The sequence below is a fragment of the Podarcis erhardii genome (assembly GCF_964252035.2).
Source record: "Podarcis erhardii genome assembly, chromosome: 14".
NCBI classification, from domain to species: domain Eukaryota; kingdom Metazoa; phylum Chordata; class Lepidosauria; order Squamata; family Lacertidae; genus Podarcis; species Podarcis erhardii.
The window spans coordinates 2,956,180-2,978,544 of NC_138503.1; the positions used below are offsets into that span (position 1 = coordinate 2,956,180).

General features: G+C 43.7%; 1 protein-coding gene across 10 annotated transcripts in view; it reads left to right on the forward strand.

Moving 5' to 3' along the window:
- Window positions 1–22,365, forward strand: part of TJP1 (tight junction protein 1) — a 326,291-nt gene that overhangs the window by 274,313 nt on the left and 29,613 nt on the right. For all 10 annotated transcript variants that reach the window (XM_081838649.1, XM_081838645.1, XM_081838646.1 and 7 more), the window contains 10 exons: window positions 4,589–4,692; window positions 5,676–5,844; window positions 6,590–6,734; window positions 12,421–12,563; window positions 14,667–14,772; window positions 16,514–16,664; window positions 17,316–17,424; window positions 18,485–18,704; window positions 19,170–19,354; window positions 20,890–20,985. In XM_081838649.1, coding sequence (XP_081694775.1) covers window positions 4,589–4,692; window positions 5,676–5,844; window positions 6,590–6,734; window positions 12,421–12,563; window positions 14,667–14,772; window positions 16,514–16,664; window positions 17,316–17,424; window positions 18,485–18,704; window positions 19,170–19,354; window positions 20,890–20,985 — 1,428 coding nt within the window. The remainder of the gene's footprint in view (window positions 1–4,588; window positions 4,693–5,675; window positions 5,845–6,589; window positions 6,735–12,420; window positions 12,564–14,666; window positions 14,773–16,513; window positions 16,665–17,315; window positions 17,425–18,484; window positions 18,705–19,169; window positions 19,355–20,889; window positions 20,986–22,365) is intronic.

The following is a 22,365-nucleotide window of genomic DNA, read 5'->3' on the forward strand; positions in this document are numbered from 1 at the left end:
CCCTCTGCAATGCAGGACTCACAGCTAAAGAATCCCTGAAAGATGGCCATCCAACTTTTCTTTTTAAAAGTCTCCAGTGAAGGAGAGTCCACATCTTCCAAGGTCATTCTTTCCACTGTACAACAATTCTTGCCAACAATCTTGCTCCATCTTCCATGTGGCTCTCATATCACCCCTTGGTCTTCTCTTCTCCAGGCTTCCCTTCTTCCTAAGGCTTGGGGAGTTTTAAGTTGGCATGGGAGCCTGCTTCCACAGAAGGAGGTTTATTTTTGCTTTATGGGATTAATCTCCTGTATAGTGTTTTGGAAGTTTCTGATGGAAATTAGGAGTAAACCCCTCTTACACCTCCATAACATTAAGCCATCTCTGTTCTGTTCTTTTTGGATCTTGTCTTGGTTAGGGTTAAGATAGCAAGCTTTCCGATTGCACAGTACTCTTTCCGCAGGAAGAATTTCAAACTGAAAGCTACTTAACCTGGCCCAATAAAAAGTACCCATCAAAAATTTGAAGCATCTTTTCCTTGGGGATTGACACAGCGATTGTTCTTGCTATGTACAACTTTCTAGGAAAGAAGGAACAGATTTGTCCTCTATTTCACATTTCCCCATTTACCATCTAAACTTTTCAATGCAAGTTTGGGGAGTTTTGCTTACCTGAACAAAGTGTGATGCTAATTTAGCTTGCTAAATTGCTGGCAAACAATTTGGTTATTCTGATTGCTGCTTCTCCCAAGAATGAATTTGCACAATCTCGCTATACAGCCATTCCTCAATTATACAGAAAACTGCAGACTGCCTGTTAATGACCCGGGAGTCAATCTCACAGCAGTGTTTTGCATACCAGTTACAGAGCGTGCTGCACTAATTATGCAAATTTGAGATCCAGAGCCATTCAAAACTTAAGTATTTCATAGTTAGGTAACAATATTGCCTCCTTCTAGCTGGATGCTACCATTCCAGTAACAACTTCCGTACAACACTGTATTGGCAACATTCAGATTTTTCTAAACCTTTTCTCTTTTAAAAAATGCATGTAGTGTCACAGACATCAAGTCATGTGAACCCTTCCCAGATGATGTACAACTCTGTAAGCTTAGGTCTAACATAGCAGGGAGAGAACAAGCCATGATAAGGATGTAGCAAGGATAGTAATAATGGTATCTCCCAAACGATAGTTTCCTTGGCTAAAATTGGAGGTACTTGTGCTACTTAAAGGCCTCGTTTGAACATAACAAACTGTGAATTAACATGAAGAAGCAAGCATGCTGGTTCATGAAGCAAAAAATCATGTGACATGCTTTGTTTCTCTCCCAGCTGAGCTGCTGCTATGATTGCAAGAACTAAGCCATGCTTTGACTTAGCATTATGTGTGAAGTTGGACCCATTGTTTGTCTCAGTGCAAACAACCAGGCTTTTGCTTGTCTTACTGCTTATTGTTTGCTGTGTGTGGAGCATGGGGGGAGACAAATCACAAGCTCAGATTCATGCATGACACTAAGCCAAACCATGGCTTCATTTTTGGTGGCATGGCGGCGGCAGCAGGACAGAGAAAGGGGCAAAGGGGCTGCTGTTTTGCTTCTGTGCGCCAGCGCACTTGCTCATTCATGGTCAGCCATGGTTTGGCTTACTGTTACATGTAAACATGACCAAAGAGTTAGATATTTCCTACATGAACTTTCAGAACAGAAGAATCATAGCTCAATGGTGGAACACCTGTTTAGCATGCAGAAACTCCCAGTTCAAGCCCCATCACCTCTCTGTTAAAAGGAGCAGCAAAGAAGTGACAGGAAAGACCTCTCCGTGCTCATTGGACTAGTGGGACTAGCCTAGTCCCCAATGTTCCTGGCGGTGAATTAGAGTATTAAAGTGTGTACCTTTTTTACACACCTAACCCCCTCGGTTCAGGTGAGGTAATTGGGTGGCTGGTGGATTCATTTTCCCCAAAGAGTGCTGGTGGGTGGAGAAGACAGGCAGCCAAAAAGCATGGAGGTTCCCTGCCCTAGAGAGATGGCCCTGTCTTCTCTGAAATGATTTCTGACTCACAGGGAGGAAAGGGGCGGATTTGGTAGCCTAGCCTCACAGCTCAGTGTGCAGACGCATAGAGCGAAGTGTTTCTTCAACCAAGTCCCTCTCCCTCCTTTCTAAATAATAATAATAATAAATTTATTATTCATAGCCTGCCCATCTGGCTGGGTTTCCCCAGCCACTCTGGGCGGCTCCCAACAGAACATTAAAAACACGCTAAAACATCAAACATTAAAAACTTCCCTAAACAGGGCTGCCTTCAGTAGTCTTCTAAAAGTCAGGTAGTTGTTTATTTCCTTGACATCTGATAGGAGGGTATTCCACAGGGCAGGCGCCACTACCAAGAAGGCCCTCTGCCTGGTTCCCTGTAGCTTCACTTCTCGCAGGGAGGGAACCACCAGAAGGCCCTGGGAGCTGGACCTCAGTGTCTGGGCTGAATGATGGGGGTGGAGATACTCCTTCAAGTATACAGTGGTACCTCGGGTTACATACACTTCAGGTTACATACGCTTCAGGTTACAGACTCCGCTAACCCAGAAATAGTACCTCGGGTTAAGAACTTTGCTTCAGCATGAGAACAGAAATTGTGCTTCGGCGGCGCGGCGGCAGCAGGAGGCCCCATTAGCTAAAGTGGTGCTTCAGGTTAAGAACCGTTTCAGGTTAAGAACAGACCTCTGGAACAAATTTAGTACTTAACCGGAGGTACCACTGTACTGGGCCGAGGCCATTTAGGGCTTTAAAAGTCAGCATCAACACTTTGAATTGTGCTTGGAAATGTGCTGGGAGCCAATGTAGGCCTTTCAGGACCGGTGTTACATGGTCCCAGCGGCCACTCCCAGTCACCAGTCTGGCAGATACATTACGGATTAGTTGTAGTTTCCAAATCACCTTCAAAGGTAGCCCCACACAGAGCGCATGGCAGTAGTCCAAGTTGGGAGATCACCAGAGCATGCACCATTCTGGCAAGACAGCGCGCAGGCAGGTTGGGTCTCAGCCTGCGTACCAGATGGAGCTGGTAGACAGCTGCCCTGGACACAGAATTGACCTGTGCCTCCATGGACAGCTGTGAATCCAAAATGACTCCCAGACTGTGCATGGTATGCTTTAGTTAGAAAGTTGGTTGGAGAGAGTTGGTTGAGGAAATGCTTCTGTCTACATGCGCTGCTGAGGTGTGGCACAACTTGGTGGATCCAAGAGGGCAGGTGGAGCATAGGAGACCTGTTTAGCAATGGGCGCTGTGAAAAGGATGGCAAAGTGTGCATGTCTGTCAGCTGCGGAGGCGCTTTATCCTCCCCCTTCCTCCTTATTCCTCCCCAAAGACGAGGTAACCTGGTGGGGGCGTGGGGCGCTCACCAGCTTGTGTGCTCTGCAGGGGAGGCAGGCAGGTTAGGGTTAGTGCTCCCAGCCCATCTCAGGCTGAGCACCTTTGGGGGGAGGCGAAATGCTCCTTCGGGGTCCAAGAGCCTTCCTGCCCCCTTCCCAAAAGGAGGCAGCAAGGCTCCAGCATCCAGGTTTTTACATTTATTGAGAAGGTTGACAGGCAATTGCTCTTTGGTGTCCCCAAGGAGCTCTTTGTGTCTGTAGCCACTGGGAATGTAAAGGTTGCTTAAATCCTCCCCCACTTTTTAACAAAGGAAGACATTCTTTGAATACAAACATTACATTCTAATGGCAGTCAAAGAAATACCTGAAGAAAAGCAGTGGCGCGGTTGTGCGCGCGCACACGCACACATTGAGGGGTGAAAGCTGAGGGGGCAAAGGCCTTTTATCAATGGCTGGAAAAGCCTGAAGGGATTTTAAGGAGCTGAAAGCCCACTAAAGAGTTCACATTTATGGGGAGAGCCTTCTGAATGCAAAAGAGCACAACACTGTGTGTATGAAGGGCCTCAGGTACAAACATTCTCATAATCTGTGCAGCAGCCTTGTAAGGCAGGCCAGTTTTGCTATCCCCACAGTAGCAATTGCAAGTTATGCATGGAGACTCTTAGAAACATACAGTTGGAAAGGACCACAAGGGTCATCTAGTCCAACCCCCTTTTGCAATGAAAAATGTCACTGCATGCCACTGCTTCTGTGCCTGAAACCCTGGAGAACCTCTGCCAGTCTGAGAAAACATTAATGGGGTAAACAAGCCACCTGCAGAAAAGCTCAGGTAGTCATGCTTTTAGTTAAGGTCAGGGATGGGCTTGTACTTTCTGAGGCATAGCAATGCTTATGGGGTCCCCACCTTTTAGCTGTAGTGTGGGCTGCATCAGGAAACCCCAGTGCATCCTGGACTCTTCCCTTATGTTGGCACAGGGTAGGAGCAGGGAATCAGTGTTGTGAAGGACTTTCCCCACCCCGCTTCCAGCACAGAGGAGTCACCACTTCCAGCCTGCTCACTTGAAAACATAAGGCCATACTTACTGTCTCTTATTTCCTGGCAACGCTCTCTGTGTGTCCCAGCAAACCATTTGGGAATTCTTGGGGCCAAGAAAGATTGAATTTATGGGAGCAGTGGTGGTGGACCCTGAAAATGCTTGTTAACAAGAAGTATGCATTTATTTTCTTTTTATTCGAAACAGAATATGGATTGCGCCTAGCCAGCCACATATTTGTGAAAGAAATATCCCAAGACAGTCTGGCAGCAAGAGATGGCAATATTCAGGAAGGTGACGTCGTACTGAAGGTACAGTAAATGTGCCCCCCCCCTTTCGTTTTCTTTTTTGTTTGATGAAGGAGAGAACACTTTTACACAACCGGTTTCCTGGTAACTTGATGGTTTTAAAGGGACCAATCCTGATTCACTGGAGCAGAAGATTAAAAAGAGGGTGAATGTAAGCTCCTGTATATCAACCTGCAACTAGCACAGCTGTGCTGGCTGGGGTCAATGGGAGTTGTAGTCCAAAACCTGGAGGTTTCCCATTTGGCAAAGGCTGGTATATAGCAAAATGTCATTGTCTGCCAAATCATGGCAGCAAAAGGCTAGTGTTGGGGACCATTTGCCAAGCCCTTGTAGAGCACAGTAGGGATGTTCCACATGTGGAAGACTGAACTGCCTGTAGCACCCTTGCTTTGGACAAGAGCTTGAGGAGCTAAATCATCTTGGCCAGAGGATATTAGTCCCTTGCTGACTATTCAGTGTAAATCATTGACAAATCTCTGAATCCCATTGACATAATTATGGCACTGGGGTGGGTTCTCCCATTCCTTTGGTGTCGAGTCACGCAATTACAGTAATTCCTTCTATGGGTGTTTTAAGGTACTCAAATGCAATGATTATGTTAAGCTTCAAAGCGTGATTGTGATTTCCATAAACCAGGTGTGTAGTTTCCTACCCTTTGGCTGGTGCCCTACATTGAGTATTTAAACTGCACGCATCTCCCCTCCAACCCAGCACAAGTCACATCATCTCAGCCTTTCTGTAGTGTGGTATCCAATGAAGACATGTTCAAAGCATACCCATCAGTGGACTTAAGTTCATTTATTTCTAAGGGTCTGTTCTGAGTATGACTTGGTCAAATGCCACCACAGCCAGAGTGAGCAATCAGGCTTCTGTCTGTCTGTCTAGGTCTCTTCCTTCCTTTCCCTCTAGTCTTCAAAGTTGCCATCAAGGCGAAACTGCTGACTTTCTGTTCGGTTCCTATCAGTAGTCCTTTTGCTTTGTTGCAGATAAACGGAACAGTCACAGAAAATATGTCATTGACAGATGCCAAGACCCTAATAGAAAGGTCAAAGGGCAAGTTGAAGATGGTGGTTCAAAGGGATGAACGAGCAACTTTGCTGAATGTCCCAGATCTTTCTGATAGTATTCACTCAGTCAATGCTTCAGAAAGAGATGGTGAGTACGGATCTGTTTGTCTTTAAAGGTAGAAACAGGGTTGTTGTTATATTCCAGTTCCACAAAGATGTTAAATGTTAAATGTAGCAAGACTCGGAGTGTGTATATAGACAAGGGAGATGGGGTGGATTTTTCAGCTGGTACAAACATTGGTCATTAGAATTGCATGCCTTTAAAAATATATATCAGTGGTTTCTCAATATTGCACAAGTAGAATTATAGTTCACACATAATGCAAAGCCATGGTTTGTTTCACCAAGTGGCTTGTTTGAACACCTGAACACAGCCCAGCAGACGAACCATTGCCTGATTTCTGCCAAACAAACCACAATGTGAAGCCATGGTTTGTTGTTGGCTTATGAGTGGTCACTTACTTTAACTACAGTTTAGCATTTACGTTCTAACGCAACAGTCTCGCTTAACTATAGTATCCCTGGCCATCCCACACCAGATGCTTGCCAAGCTACAGAAGCACCAGGCAAGAGCAGCTGGGAAGCAGACAAAGCTTTGAAGAAGGAAGCCTGTGAGGCAACTTGTGGTTTGTTGAAACCATGGTTAAACACGCCCACACCATGGCTTAGCATTATATGCAAATTTAGCCAGTACAAGTGATTTGGGGGTGGGGTGTAGATGGTCCAGTACACTTCATATAATAAGTTCTGCAAAACCTTATATCCATTTTGGGCAGGTCATGTCATCATTTTTTATAAATCATTTCATGGAAAAAACAACTTTTATTTAACAGACATTTCAGAAATTCAGTCGCTGGCATCCGATCATTCCAACCGATCACATGACAGGCCCCGCCGCAGTCGTTCACGATCTCCTGACCAGAGGTCAGAGCCTTCAGACCATTCCAGACATTCTCCACAGCAGCCCAGCAATGGCAGGTGATGGTAGCCTTGTACTATTTTAAATCGACTTGTTAAACAAAATAGTTGACTAGACGCTTGGGAATATGTGTGCAGTATTTAGGTGCATGGCAGGCCAGCTATGTAGTTGCATGGTGCAGCAATTAATGGAATCCAAAGGCTTGACGCCACAGGCATAACCTACCTACAAAATGTTAAGCTGCCTGAATTTTGCATTGTTTGTTTGTGTCTGACTTGCTCTGGTTAGCCCAAGCGAGACAGGAGTGAGTAATGATGCTTCTGTATGTAGCCTGAGAGGGAGGAGATTTCAGGTTTGTGCTTGTATACAATTTCTGTTTTGACGTGTACACTCAAACACATGTGCTTGCTTTTGTGGGGGGGCTAACACAAACCATTCCCCAGATTAAAGGTGGAAATGGCCATTTGGCGAGTATTTCATGTTTTAATATTGCAGATTCATTTCCCACCCATTTCTTTTGCAATTCGTATCTGCACCCAGTTCTAGGTGCTAAGCGATACTTTTAAAGTCTTCTGTGGCAGGGATGGGGAGCCTGTGGCCTCCAGATGTCACCCCCACCAACATGGCAAGTAGGAATTGTGGGAGTTGAAGTCTGACAGCATCTGGAGGGCCCCTGGCTCTCCACCCCTGCTCTACAGTTAAGGGCCAACCCCCCTTTCCTGGCTCCCACATGCGTCGGTGGAGCGCCTGTAAGCGTGCCCCACCCTGTTATGCCCTGCCCCTGTTACACCTTCTTCTGGGTCCCAAAGGACCCCTACATCCACGATTGCACATCAATTGGATGTTCTTAAAATGGTCACTGCCATCTCCTTGCTCCACCATCATGAGAGATTCACCTGGTTTTGAAGCACAAGAGGGTAGCAATGCCAAGGTTATGAAACTCCCTTTCCAAGGCAGTCTGCTTAGCTCACACTTGGTTGGTGGTGTTACAACATCACTTTGTTGTGACATTTATTATGTGTTTAACAAGCGGCTGTTGTATTCTAATGCCGCCCTTTTTAAGTGCCTGCTGAAAAGATTTCTATTCTGCCAGGCCTGTGCCAGCAATTAAGAATACATCATTCCACAATGGTTAATTGATGTCTGTTTTTAAATTTTTATGGTTTTATTTTTTATTGCTGCAAACAGCACTGACATTTTTAATGATACAACTATACAAATATTCTAATAAATGAGCAGGCAGTGGGGGTAGTCCCTGGGTGCTGTTTGTGAGCCTTGTCCTCTTCCTGTCTTCTGGCTTTAATGGACTCTTACCTTCAAAGGCCTGAGACAGGCATCTAGAGATAGCTTTTTAGACTTGATCTGAGACTCATTTGTAGAGATACTGATAACCATGGTTTATTGGTAATTGCTGCTATTGCAGAGCTGTGTTTTTGTGCTGTAAAAATTCTGTGTTCAGGATTGTTCAGGATTTTTTTATTTGATATTTGAGTTGCTATCAATTTCAGAAGATGAGCTATAAAACTGAAATAGTTTTTAAGTCTCTTCATCTGTCTTGATTCCTTTCAGCTTTTTGCTCTATTTAGGTGCTTTATTAGAAATTGGCATCTAGCTCTCCACTGCTGGAGATACAAAGCTGGGCTAGATGGCTTGTCTTGGGAAAGGCAGTTCTTGTGGGTGTTCAGAATTATCATCTGTGGCAGAACCATTTTTTGGAAACCATCTCCTCCAGTAAAAGAGCTTTTGCCCACCAGTCCCAAAAGACTTATGAAAGAGGCAGAAAGTGATCCTGTGGACAAGGGCTCAGATGCCATTCACATTCTTGTGACACTGGGAGCATACAAGGATTAAATGGGGAGTGTTGTGTGTCTGAATTGTGTGCATTTGATCGGCAGGACGAAAATTTGTTAAGAAGTGAGCTGCCACTGATGAAACAAACATGAAGCTGACTTCACTTTTTGTGACTGAAGGTTATTTTAAAATGCTGCAGCATTAAGCATCCTTTTTATATATAAAAAACCCTTCCTGACACAGCACAGATGTTAGAAGTAAAAGCAATACTGGCAGAACACATACACAGCGAAATAACACCTTTGATGACTCATGGGAAATGCAGCTGTAATTTTTAACAGCATTCTGTCACCTAGGAACAATGAGAGTGTCAAGACACTTCATGTATCTTAAAAACTGGGGAAGCTGAATGCTTACTAGAAAGTTCAAAAAATTGGGATGAGCTGCCATTCTTACGTTGGGGTGGGGGGGGACTTTGACTGCATCTTTATTTTCCTTGTTGAAAGCTATACCTTGCCTTTCTGATTTGGGGCTTCCTTGTCCAGTGCATTTGGGAAGGAATTGAACCACTACAGTGGTGCCTTGCAAGACGAAAAGAATCCGTTCCGCGACTCTCTTCGTCTAGCGGTTTTTTCGTCTCGCGAAGCAAGCCCATTGACGGCTTAGCGGATTAGCGCTATTAGCGGCTTTTAGCGGATAAGCAGATAAGCGGCTTAGCGGCTTAGAAAAAGGGGGGGAAGGGGAAAAAACCCGCAGGAACTCGCAATACATTTTTGTCTTGCGAAGCAAGCCCATAGGAAATTCGTTTTGCGAAGCACCTCCAAAACGGAAAACTCTTTCGTCTAGCGAGTTTTCCGTCTTGCAAGGCATTCGTCTTGCGGGGCACCACTGTATTCTAGTACTGTTTACCTGCAAGAGTATACCATCTTGTTCCTTAATTTACCTCAGTCATTCTTACTGTTGTAGCCAAAGGCCATAAAAACCATGACATTAAAGGAAAAAAGAAATTTTCAAAGCATATGCATGGTGGGGTATTAAAAAATAAACTTTCCAGCCCCAACGTATGTTTCTAAGAGACACAGTGTTCATGAATGGGTGCAGCCAAACATCTCATTTCCCTCCTTCACTTCCTTTGTTTGTGCACATCACAGTTAGTCATTAACATCTGAACTGGGGTACAGACTATATTTTGCTTTGCTTTCCTGTCACAACAAAATTATGGTTTACGTGAGAGCAAGGAAATGAGGGAGAGAACTGGAAGTGTGCAGTGGCTGAGGGGAAAAGAGTGAGCCCCAAGTTCAGGCACAAATAGCCAAACCATGGTTTGCAGTTAGATGCATGGAGCTGCCAGTGATGTACAGGAACTGTCAGCTGCTTCCCATTCATTCCTTTGTGGAAGATTCTTACTGTTGGTATCTGGGTGCCTGCTTTCTGGCAGCCCTGCGATGCACTTCCTCTCTGTGACATTGTCAGATTGAAGGTATGAAAGCAAATGGACTGTGAAGTCATGACTTCCCAAATGTCATTCACATAAATAACATCAAATAATTACGAGGCTGTGAAGAGGTGGGTGGAAGAGAAGAGGCTGAGGTCGATAAAGTACTGTTAGACAAAGCAGTACTTCATGCTTCAATATTTTAAGAAATCACTTAGTTGCACAGCTTAAGGACAGCAGCCATCACACTTTCACCTGGGAAGCAAGCAACCCAGCCAAACCTGGAAGAGTGCATGGTTGCAAAGTAAGGTTTGGCAGCCTACAGTCAGTAGACCAAATCTCACCACCTGAGAGATGCTCTGGGTCCCTTTTCAGTTAGTGGTCTTCAACCATTCTTCTGCATTAAAGATAAGGCAGCCCAGGCCTCCATTGCATCAGCTGAAACAAGCAAGCAAATTCAGTGAACCCATTGGCATGACTCACTTTTTAGGTTTGTGTGGGTTCTAGCACACAAACTGAAGACAAATGTTCTAGATTAAAGGATTGGCTTGCCCATGGGAGAGGGCTGTAGTTTCCCCCATTTTCAAGCAGCCAGGTTCACCTCCCTACTTCCAACAGCCAAGATAGTATTTTAAGCAGGGCTGGAAAGACACCCAACCTCCTTTCTTTGAGATCCACCACAAATGAGAAGATTTATCTGAAGGAACTAGAGACCACCACTTTGCTGAAGCTAAACAGGTCTGAGTCTGCTCAGTGCTTGGATAGGAGACCTCCTGGGAACCTCGGGTTCCATTGTGGTATATGCTTAAGAAACAACAACAAAAGTGAATAAATGCTGAGCTTGGTAGACTAGTTGTGGGATTCATCTGTAAGGCAGCTTTGTGTGTTTTGAGTAAAGCAAGCTGAAGTCCAAAAATTAGATGGTTGGGTTGGAGAGGGAGTTGGGAGTCAAAAGAGGCATCAGATGCTGGGTCCTCCTTTCAGATTTCAGTAGCTACAATAATTCTTTGTGCAGTTTCTCCAGTGGAACCACATGCAGCAAAAAGAATGAGGACCGTTCTGAAATGCAGCCCTGGGGTAGATGCTGTGTGTGTCACCCCTGCTGTTGAAGCAGGGACACACATAGCACGACAACATCATTACAAAAGTAAGCTAGCTTTTGTAATGATGTTGTCATGCTATGTGTGTCCCTGCTTCAAGAGCAGTAGGCAATGTAGGGTTTGAGCAAAGAACCAGGTTGGGACCCCAGTATGTTTCACTGCAAACTGTGGAAGAGGAAGTGACCACAACATTGTGCTGTGGTTTTTGTATTTCCTTGTGTTTATTATAATGGATTTTGCCTATGAACGTCACTTCTTCTAGCTGTTAAGCATTTAGCATTTGTTTTCAAAATCGCAAGGCGTTCCTGCATGAAGTGCTTTTTCTTCGATGTGTATACAGTATTAATAACATTGTCGCATAGTCTTTGGGTTCTTTAAACGTCAAATCAAATAATTGGTGCTTAGTATTTGAATGCCTCCCCACCGTGCATGATGAGGATGATAATAATAATAATAATAATAATAATAATAATAATAATAATAATACAGTTTATTATTTATACCCCACCCATCTGGCATAACTTGGTGGCAGCTCTGTTCCTCTTCTGAAAAACTGCTGTGTTTACAAAAGCTGTGCTTGACTTCAGACATGGCCATCCAACCATTGACTTATTGCTGTTTGCAGTGTGGATATTGAGGCAGCGCTGCCATCTAGCTGTAGCAGATTGATTGTATGGTGGCAAAGAAAGCACTTCGTCTCTCCTTTCGGGAAATTTGCTAGGCATTTATGGTGGGGGACAATTGTATTAGCAAATCAAAACAAGTATTGTTTTCTCTTATTTAGTTATTCATTATATCCGAGTTAGGTTTGGCGGGGGGTGGGAGGTAAATCTGTGTGACTTTCTAAAAATGGTTTGTTCTGTATATCCTCCGAAGGAGAACAGGGTTTCTCCCATTTTCCCTAACCCAATCCTGTGAGGTAAGCTGGACTTGAGAGACAAGCCTGCTCCAGGGTCACCCAGTGAGCTTTGTGGCTGAGTGGGAATTTGAGCCTGCAGAACTCCAGCTTCTCTCACAGGAGCCATTTCCCAGCCCACTTGACACTGTCTCCTTAACCCAGCAGGGGGCAACCTGGGCGGGGGGGCGGGGGGAGCTCCAGATGCTGCTGAACAACAATTTCCACCATCCCTGACCCACTGACCATGCTGTCTGGGGCTGTTGGGAATTAGATTCCAGAAACATTTGGAGTGAAACAGGTTTGCCACATAAAAAGTGAGGAAGTCTGTAGCAATTAGTGCCTGCATCTCTAAGGATCTCGCCTAATCTGTGCTAGACATTTCCACAGAAAATCCTCAGAGCAATGTCACCTGCATACTATTTTTATGACGGGTGTAATCTACAACTACTTGATTCTCTAGATTTCCTTGGTGGAATTACTGTTGAAGATTTTTAAATGAAGTTTTGTTTTTCTTGATTTAGTCTCCGAAGTAGAGAGGATGAAAGAATAGCAAAGCCAGGAGCAGTCTCCACACCTGTGAAAAATGTAGAGGAACCCACAATTTCCAAATCACTGGAAGAATCTGTAACGGAGAGAAATGATAAGCAGACTCCGCCACTTCCTGGCAAGTATTAAGGCTACTGCCTGGTTAAATTGACTAGGATTTCTTCAGTCCCCTGTGTTTTAAACCAATTCAGTCTGCATGTGAGGTTAAGCAATCATTCTGAAGCAAAAACATACTCAGCATTTTTAGATGACCTGCATCTTTGAGGCATTCCTTCATGGGGTAGAGAAAGGGTGAAGGGCTGCACCTCATGATAGAACATCTGCTTTGCATGCAGAACGTCCCAGCTTCAATCTCCAGGGTAGGGCTGGGAATGTTTGGTCTGATGGACCAACTGTCTGGATTGCTAAAAGGCAGTAGCATCCTATGCCTCTTCTAAGATGGTCTTTATCATGTACAGGTTTTTAAGTATACACACTTTTTAAAAAAAATCTGCTTGATCAATCAGGTCATGCTTTTAGTTGATCAACAGTTGTAAAAATAGATCAGTTTGATTTATTAAGTGTTGCAACCCCTGGTATGTACAGCTATACTACCGTACTGCAGCAGTTGAGGATTTCATTTATTTATTTATTTATTTATTTACTTCCCATCGTTTTCCTAAGGTCCCCAGGACAGGCCACAAGATTAAAACGCAACATTAAAAAACAATTTAAAACAATAAAAAGTGGGTCCTAAAAACATACCCCTCAAGTGTCAATAGGCCAGGTAAAGAAGTGTGCCTTCCTCATTCTCCAGAAGTTGCATAATGAAGAGGCCAGGCACACCACTGTGAGGAGGGAGTTTCACCACTGAGAAGGCCCTCCTAGGCTGCTGCCTGCCCTCTAAAAAGTGCTCATGACTGCAAATATAAAGTCGGATTTTATTTCTTCTAGTCTAATTAGCTGCAACTCAAGTTGGGCTTACCCCATTTGAAAAAAAAATATTAATTCCTCATGTTTAAAACCTATAGTTCCAGTGCCACTGCTTCCCTGCCCCTAGCACTTAAAAACATCTCATTGTACAGTTCAGACAATTCTTAACTCATCTCTCTCCTGCATGATGCCGCTCGAAGTGGATTGCTTTTTGCTATACCTTGCCGCATGGCTCTGTGCACTCCTGAAATATATTTACCTGGTTCCCTGCTATCTTGGGTTTAAGACATCCTTTAACACAACTATAATTCTGCTCATGAGTTAACTAATCTTAGGTGGTGACGTTTCCCTATGACTAGCAAATTGTGGGTGTTGGTCCTGGGCAGATGTTCGTCCTCTGCACCTGCTCCCGCACCATGATAGAGAAACATTCTAGCGCTGTTTGAATGCCGAGCTTCACATTGAATCTCAACAGAATATGTGTCCTCGGCTTTCAAGTTAAGCTCACTCCATGAAAGGGATGTAAAATATCTGAATTTGTATAAGTTTGTTTTTTAAATGTAGAAGATCAGTTTTGAACAGTAAATTAAACACGAACAACTAATGAAAATTAAACACGGGCATCTATGTAATTACATTTTTCTATCATTTTTTAAAATGATTACCATAATATTAATTTCTGTAGTCATGTTAAATTATTTTAATAAAGCAAAAGGCTGCAAGTCATATTGTACCCTCCAATTTATTGAATGCTCTCCAAGTAGAAGTTTAGCTTTTGTATTTTGAAGCATATACTATCTGCGGAGCTTTTTATGCAACCATATTAAATACTGTACATTGTAAATTAAAAATTCTAGTACATTAAAAATAAATGTATTACTTCCCAGTCTGTCCTCTTACATACATAATTGTGTAGAACAGCATTTGCCAGCTTGATGCTCTCCAGATCTTTTGGACCCCTGCTTTTGGCAAGGAGCTGTATCTTTACCGGCCTCACATCTAATGATACATCTCTGATGTCAGGTACAAGGCAGATGGGTGTAGACGTTTGGCAGGCCTTATTTGGCTGACAGTCTGGAGGCTCCCCACTGTTGCCTTAGGCACAGCTTAGAGGCAGAAATAAAGATGTGTTAAATCTTGGTAAAATTATAAAGGATCAAACTGAGGACTTAAAAGCACTGTATTGTCCCCTGTTCTTCCTGAGATTGGATCTGAATGAATTTTGCAAAGGAGCAAGCCAAGTCATACCTGTATTTGTGTGTGCTTTTAAAATGCATTTGTTCAATCTTCTTTTGTGCTTTCTAAACAGAACCAAAACCAGTCTATGCACAGGCGGGTCAGCCAGATGTGGATTTACCCGTTAGTCCATCTGATGGCCCTCTTCCAAACTCAACCCATGAAGATGGAATGCTTCGGTAATGGAACTCTTGCTTTTCCTTGTCTTTCACCAGATCAGCATGGGCAGTGTATCTGCCCCCTGACGGATCCGCCTGGTGGGGGGATCTGTGGTTCTGCAGGTAGCCTTGGATTCCAGCTCCACACAGCATGGCCAGTGGTGAGGAGTGATAGAAGTTGTGGTCCAGCAAAATATGGAGGGCCACAGGCTCACCTAGCACAGTGTTTCTCAAACTTGGGTTCCCAGCTGTTTTTGGACTACAACTCCCATCATCCCTAGCTAGCAGGACCCAGGGATCAGGGGTGATGGGAGCTGTAGTCCAACAGCACCTGGCCTAGTGCCTGCAATTTGTTGAGCCAGTGTCTTCAACCTACAGTTTCATCAGGAAGTTTTTGTGCTTCCAATACTGGAGGACCCCCTTCCCCCCTTAGCTACAGTTGCCATGATTTCCTTTAATGGTCACTCCACGTATTATGTAGAAGCAAGGCTGGTTTTTCCACTAAATCACACTCTGTAGGAAGCTGAAATCCATCCTGGCTTTATTGAGCATACCTGTATGATGCAAGGGTTTTATCTTGTTCACATTGCATGCTTAGGTGTATGTATCCAAAACATAAATGTGTACAGAGGACCTATGCACTTCTGACAAACCCTCCCTTGCTCACTAAACCATCACTCAATGATGGTGTCAAAGGCAGGTCAGTGAGCAAGCTGTTAACATGCAAGTGAAGCAAACCTAAGATGGAGAAGGATCACAGCTCTGTGGCAGAGCACCAGCTTTGCATGCAGAAGGTCCCACGTTCAGTCCCCAGCATCGTCAGATAGGCCTAGGAACGTCCTCTGTCTGAAACCCGAGAGAAGCATTCGCAGGCACTGTGCACAGTAGGAAGCTGGAAGGACCAAGAGTCTCACTCTCTTTAAAGCAGCTTCCTATGTTCCTCTTGGGAGAAATGGAAGTAAAATGGCTGTTCTTTTTCCACACCACATTTTAAGCACCCATTGTTGGCCCAGGATCCTGATTTAAGGAGGCAGCTGGCATTCAGTGGAGAGGGTTGGGCAAGACCAGATTCCCAGGTACTCTAGAACAAAACAGCTCCCACTTTCCTAGTAAGTAATCATGAGCTGTCTTTTAAAATAGCATAATCTGTGGCCTGTTTCCATTTTGCACCTGGAAAGTTACATGGCCTAATTTTATAACTGCCTGAAACAGGTGCAAACATAAAGGATGCCTGAAAATGGGTGGTCTCTTTCAATAAAAGCATGAGCAGGGTTGGTACTTTAGGTCTGTGTAAAGACTGATGTCTTTTTTAAAATAGTCATTCATAAAAGTATTTATTTGCTGCCCTCTCACAAAACATCCCAACATGAAAACATTGAAAGCAATATGAAACAATCATTAAAATGGCTGGATACTCAAAGGGCATTTTAGACAACTGCATAGCTCTGTTGGTATTAAAAAAAATCTCCAAAGATACCTGTAAATCTAAAGTGAGGATGCCTGCTGAATCTGCTGGAAGAGTCTTCTGCAGTTTGGGAACAACAACACCAAATGCCCAGCTTCTAGTTGAGGCCAGTTGGGCATCTGTAACCTGCAAGAGAACTAACAGCGCATCTGTGTGTGATCTCAGTAATCCTGCTAGGATATAAGGGCTTTTGACAGCATTTCAGAGTACATAAAGAAACTGGAAATGTAAAGGTTTTGTGGTGAAGGATGGGCTGGCAAGAGACAGTTATTAAACAATATTTCCTAATCCGTGCAGGCCAAGCATGAAGCTTGTGAAATTCAAAAAAGGAGACAGTGTGGGCTTGCGGCTGGCTGGTGGCAATGATGTCGGGATATTCGTAGCTGGTGTTCTAGAGGATAGCCCTGCTGCCAAAGAAGGCTTGGAAGAAGGAGATCAGATTCTCAGGGTAGGTGGCAATCTTGAATATTAAGGTGATGATGATGATGATGATACAGATTTATATAGCATGCCATCAATAAACATTCCCTGGGTGGCTTGCAGGAAAATAGTAATGAAGTATAAACTAAGAATAAAAAACAATAAACAATAAATAATCCTTGCATGGAGGTAGCATATAATTTATAAAACTAGGTTTCTGAAACGTAAACGTAAAGGACTCCTGGACAGTTAAATCCAGTCAAAGGCAGCTATGGGATGTGGTGCTTCAGGCTGAGGGAGCCGGCATTTGTCCACAGACAGTTTTCCAGGATATGCGGTCAACATGACTAAACCGCTTCTGGCATAGCAGTTTAAAGGCCTGGATTCATCAAAAGTTCTTCACCTAGTGCCAAAATACCCCAAAGAAGGTACCAGGCAGGCCTTTCTAGGGAATATGCCACTACCAAAAAGGTACCCAGAGCAGGGCATTCAAAGATGGTCTTAAGGTTTGGTTGTGGAGAGTTCTCAACACAATTTGCTTAGGAGAAAGAGACTATAAAGTTCATGGCACATCTGCTACGAGATACAAACATAGTAATGCAACTAGAGAGAATGTCTAGATGCACACTTGGGTTCTGTCAACTGCGTAGTAACTTTTTGAACTGTTGCTTTGCACCAGGTAAATAACGTAGACTTCACAAATATCATCAGAGAGGAAGCAGTACTGTTTCTGCTTGACCTCCCTAAAGGGGAAGAGGTAACAATTTTGGCACAGAAGAAAAAGGATGGTAAGTAACTGCCTTTTAATGAAAGGACAAAAACTATTTTGATAGACTCTCTTGGATAATAATCAAAAGAGAGCTGTCCCCAACACCGTGGATTAGCAGCAGCGGGGCTTCCTTGTCCAGGTCACTTCTTTTAAAGCCTACAGTATCTGCAATCTAATACTGTTATCTGAGTCATTGGCATTAATTAGTCCAAGGTAGTAGGCAGCAGCAAAACAGAACCAAACTACAACATTCCTTGCCTATACAAGGTGTGTGCACACTTCAGGCTTGTGGGATCTGCTTTGTGTGAATGGAAAATGGTAGAGGTACAGCCCATTACTTAATAAACCCCATGATGCACTTGGCAGACCTGAACGTTTAAGTATAATTTACACCTGAGTTCCTTCAAAATGGGGACTCTAGCTTTCTGATTTTGCACTGGAGCAGTGGAGTATTCCTGATCCTGATTTGTGGTGTATTTTGTATTTTGTTTTATAACTTCATTGTTAATTTTATGCTGTTCAACACATTATTTTTTCTTAATGCTAATGGTATAGACATTTTTGCAAATAAATAAAATTCAGTCCTGTCAGCTTATTCCTGTAGCTTAATGAACTGGTACATTGCAACACACCCGAGAAATTAGCTTTGTTGTGCTCCCAATTCAGTGCGCCTGGCATTGAAGTGTCTCAAGAGTTCCAAGCATGTTTACTTGGGATCTTTGTTCATCCCTGACCATGGGTACATGCTGGTACTGCAATACCAATTAGTTCTCGAGTACATTCTGATAGTGCTGAAAACCATCATGCCTTTTGCCATTTTCAGGTTTTTTAACCATCTGCAGTAGGGATGGGGATCCTGTGGCTCTCCAGATATTGTTGGACTCCCGTCGGCCTTGGACAGCATGACCAGTGGTCAAGGATTATGGGAAATGTAGGCTAGCAACAACTTGGGGAACCACAGGTTCACCGCTCCGAGCTACAGAATTCAGCTTATTCTCAAATCTATTGTTGCGATTCAATAATAGTTTTCTGTAAGTGCTATAAAGCATTAAGTTTGTGCTTTTATTCCATTCTTGCAGTTTATCGGCGCATTGTGGAGTCAGATGTAGGAGATTCATTTTATATAAGAACTCATTTTGAATACGAGAAGGAATCTCCCTACGGGCTTAGCTTCAACAAAGGAGAGGTGTTTCGAGTGGTGGATACATTATACAATGGCAAGCTTGGATCCTGGCTGGCTATTCGGATTGGCAAGAATCACAAAGAGGTGGAAAGAGGCATTATACCCAACAAAAACAGGTATTTCAGAATAGCTCTTGGGGAAGCGTTTATTTGGCTGAACGGCTAAGCTTTTGTAAACCTGCATTGTGCTGAACTTCTTGGATGGAATTGCTGAAACTTCAGACTAGTTCATTTAAGAGTTTTGCTTTGTTCATTTAAGAGAATTTGCAAACTTCAAGCTCCCAGAGCTGCAATTCAGAGTACATATGCAAGGTACAGATTTGCCCTTGATAATCATAACCGTATTTTGAATGTGTGAAGATGAAGCATTGGAGATGCTGGAGATGCATGCAGCTCTTTCAACCTATAGGGCAAACAGCAGAATCCTTTCTGGATTTAACCATTTTGCTTTGCCTGGAACCAAAGTTGGTATGTGAATTGGCACATGCACAGAAAAGCCTTGGAAACTCAGGTCTAGGAGCTAAGTGAGGCTGCTGTTTCCCCCCAGTGTCAGTGTTCATTGTCCTTGTTTCTTCCACACAGAGCTGAGCAACTGGCTAGCGTGCAGTACACCCTTCCAAAGACAGCTGGTGGGGACCGTGCAGATTTCTGGAGGTTTCGGGGTCTACGTAGCTCAAAAAGAAACCTCAGGAAAAGCAGAGAGGACCTTTCTGCCCAGCCAGTTCAGACCAAGTTCCCTGCATACGAGAGAGTTGTTCTTCGAGAAGGTGGGGGTTCAAAGGAAATGGAAATGTTACTGTGATTAACATTGTTCAGGGTTTGTGTTTGGAAGGAGGGGAAAGGAAAGGAAATGGCTTGGCATATGGAACGTTAACATAAGGGTGAAGGAGCAGTTGGAGAGAGCATGAAGAGATGATGATGATGATGATGATGATGATGATGATTACAACTGCAGTTCTAAAGATCCTGAAAGTTTCTAAGCAGTGTACACACATTAAAAGATAAGTTTCTACCTACAGGACTCTTAATCTAATGGACATGATACAAAAGTTTGGAGGGAATATGAAAGCAAGCATTAGAGCTGCTGTTCCCTCCTTAGCCAACAGCTGGGGTTGTTTGCCAGACAGAAGTGAAAAGTTGGAAGATGTGGACAATAGAAGGGATTAGTTGTGTAGGAATGGGTTTAAAGTATTTCCACTAACTGATTGCATTCATCCCAGACCTCAGCTTGCTCAAGTAAACACTTTTATTCCCTAGGCCAGTCCCCAACCTAGCAAATGCCTGTGATGTTTCCTTTCCAATCTTCCAAAGAAATGGATTGCCCTTCTGGTGTTTTTGTTTCAACCCATTGTTTCAAACTCCTAACCCAGAAGGGCAAACCTTCTTTCTCCTGTTCTGTGACACTGCCTTGCATCTTTTCCCTATAAAAGTGTACTGTAAAGGTTTGGTGGTTCATACCTCAGTAATGGACAAATTCCCATTGGCTCTGAATGGGACCAGCTCTGAATGTGTGATCTTTCTTTGGTAAGCTTTGAGAGAAAAGCTTGCCTGTTTTGCCCACCACCTAATTCTCTTCAGCTCATAACGTTGGCATATGTGTGCTGACAGTGTAACACCTGGGTGCCTTGTTATACTGCCCTTGCGAGGAATGGTTGATTGGTTTCACCTGCCCCAGTAGCAGCCATGGCAGGAATTCAAGCACATGCATGCCCTGAGCAAACTCTGCTGAGGCCAAGAGAGGGCTTTAGGTTGAAAAGTGGGGAAACAGCCTCCTAACGCCCTTGCAAGAAACAGTCAGGATAATTGGCTGACCCAGGTAGAGGTGACACTTTCCAAACAAAAGGCTGCTTGGTTGGGTGGACTTGGTCACATAAGATTACAGTAATCAACTAGAGCTTGATTCATCATTAATTGGCACTTAACATTAAATAACTTCGGTTATTAAACAGCAGCTGACTTCTAGCACTTCTTCTGCCAACTAGTGTTTTTTGTAAAAGTAAACACTTTCATCTTAAAATGTCAGAACTCGTAGCACACTAAGATTGACATTGCTGGCAGTTATTATTATTATTATTAAAAAGATGACTGACTGCTCCCAATACTCCCCTGCCGTGAATCTGTTATTGCCCCTCCCCCGATCTCCCCAGTATGTGCTTTTTGAAAGAAAAAAAAATTGTCCAGACCCACTTTTGTGTTTCCGCCACACCCACTTTGCCCACTCAAAGCCATCAAAGAATGTCTTGGTAGTTTTTTTTGTTTGTTTGTTTAAAGAAGACTTACTATGATTTCCCTTTAATTCCAGCTGGATTTCTCAGGCCTGTAACAATCTTTGGACCAATTGCCGATGTTGCGCGGGAGAAACTGGCAAGAGAAGAACCAGATATTTATCAGATTGCAAGTAAGCACCTTGCCTGTCTTCTATGTCCTGTTTTCCCAGCTAAACCCCCTCCTGCTTACAGGTGCAGACCAAAGTTTTAAAACAATTCCTGGGATTAGAGAGGATTGATTTGTTTACCTGTTTACCACTTATATGCCAAAATGGCTTCTAAGCCATTAATTACTTTAAAATCAATACATAATTAAAATAAGCAGTAGCAAATCCATGGGGGATTAAGCATTCTTAATTAAAATATACAATAAAGCCATTTAAAAGCATAACTATTGGAACAGTTAAAAAAACCTTTTAAAATAAAATCACAAGGTCAGTTCAGGACAGTGCTTGCTTAAACAGGTGTGTCTTCGGGAGCCGGTGGGATGCCAATGCTGATGGGGCCCCTCATATTTCAGCATGGAGTGCATTATGCAACCCTGGTGGCACACTGTATATGAGGAGACAATGACTTGAGAGCATAGATGAGAAGTTTGCACTCTCTTATGCCAATATTTAAATGGTGATGAAACACCCAAGGAGGTTAAATGAGGTGTCTGTATTATCAGTGGCTTCCTCATTTATGTGGCAGAAAAGAATTTTAAAATATAACACACATGAATATCTAGTTGTTGTAAATGCTCTGACATTGGAAAACAACGCTGCTTTATTGTGTCAGACCATTCACAGTCTTGCCTGCTGCTGACTACCAGAGAACCAACAGCTCTGCAGATGTTGCTGGACTTCAACTCCCATCATCCCAGGCCATTTGTCATGTGGACTGGGGTTGATGGGAGTTAGAGTCCAAAAGTGTCAGGAGAGGCATAGCTCCCCACACCTGGTCTACTCTAGCCAACAGCACTAGGTTCTCTGACAGAGGTGTTCCCCATACCTGTTCCTTTTTAAGTGCTGGTGCTGGGGAAAGAACACGGGGCCTTCTGCACACAAAGCATGTGTTCCACCACCAAGCTGTTAATCAGCAGCCCAAGCTGTCTCTGCAAGAAGATGAGTAGTGTATTTGTGTGGTTCAAAGTAAAGCTGGTGTGTTTCCCATAGTTTTCTTGCACATTCAGCTAGGCCTGGGAGATATATCATCATATTGCCCAGGACCGGTATGAGGAACAGACCGTGATGTCGGCTTCTCTCAGTGCTATATTGCTGGTGAATCCGCCACTGCTCCTGAGTCCCTCTACTAGCAGAGTCTGCTGGAGGGAGTCAATAGAGGGACTCGAGCAGTGGTGGCTTCACCAGCGATATATCACTGAGAGAAGCTGACATCCCACTTTGCCCTCATACTGCGCAGAGGGAGAAAAAAGCTGTATTGGTGAGGTGCCGATACAGCTTGTTCCTCCCTCTGCATCTTTAAACTGCTCGATAGAGGAGTGTGCAACTGCCCTTGCCTCAGTCAAG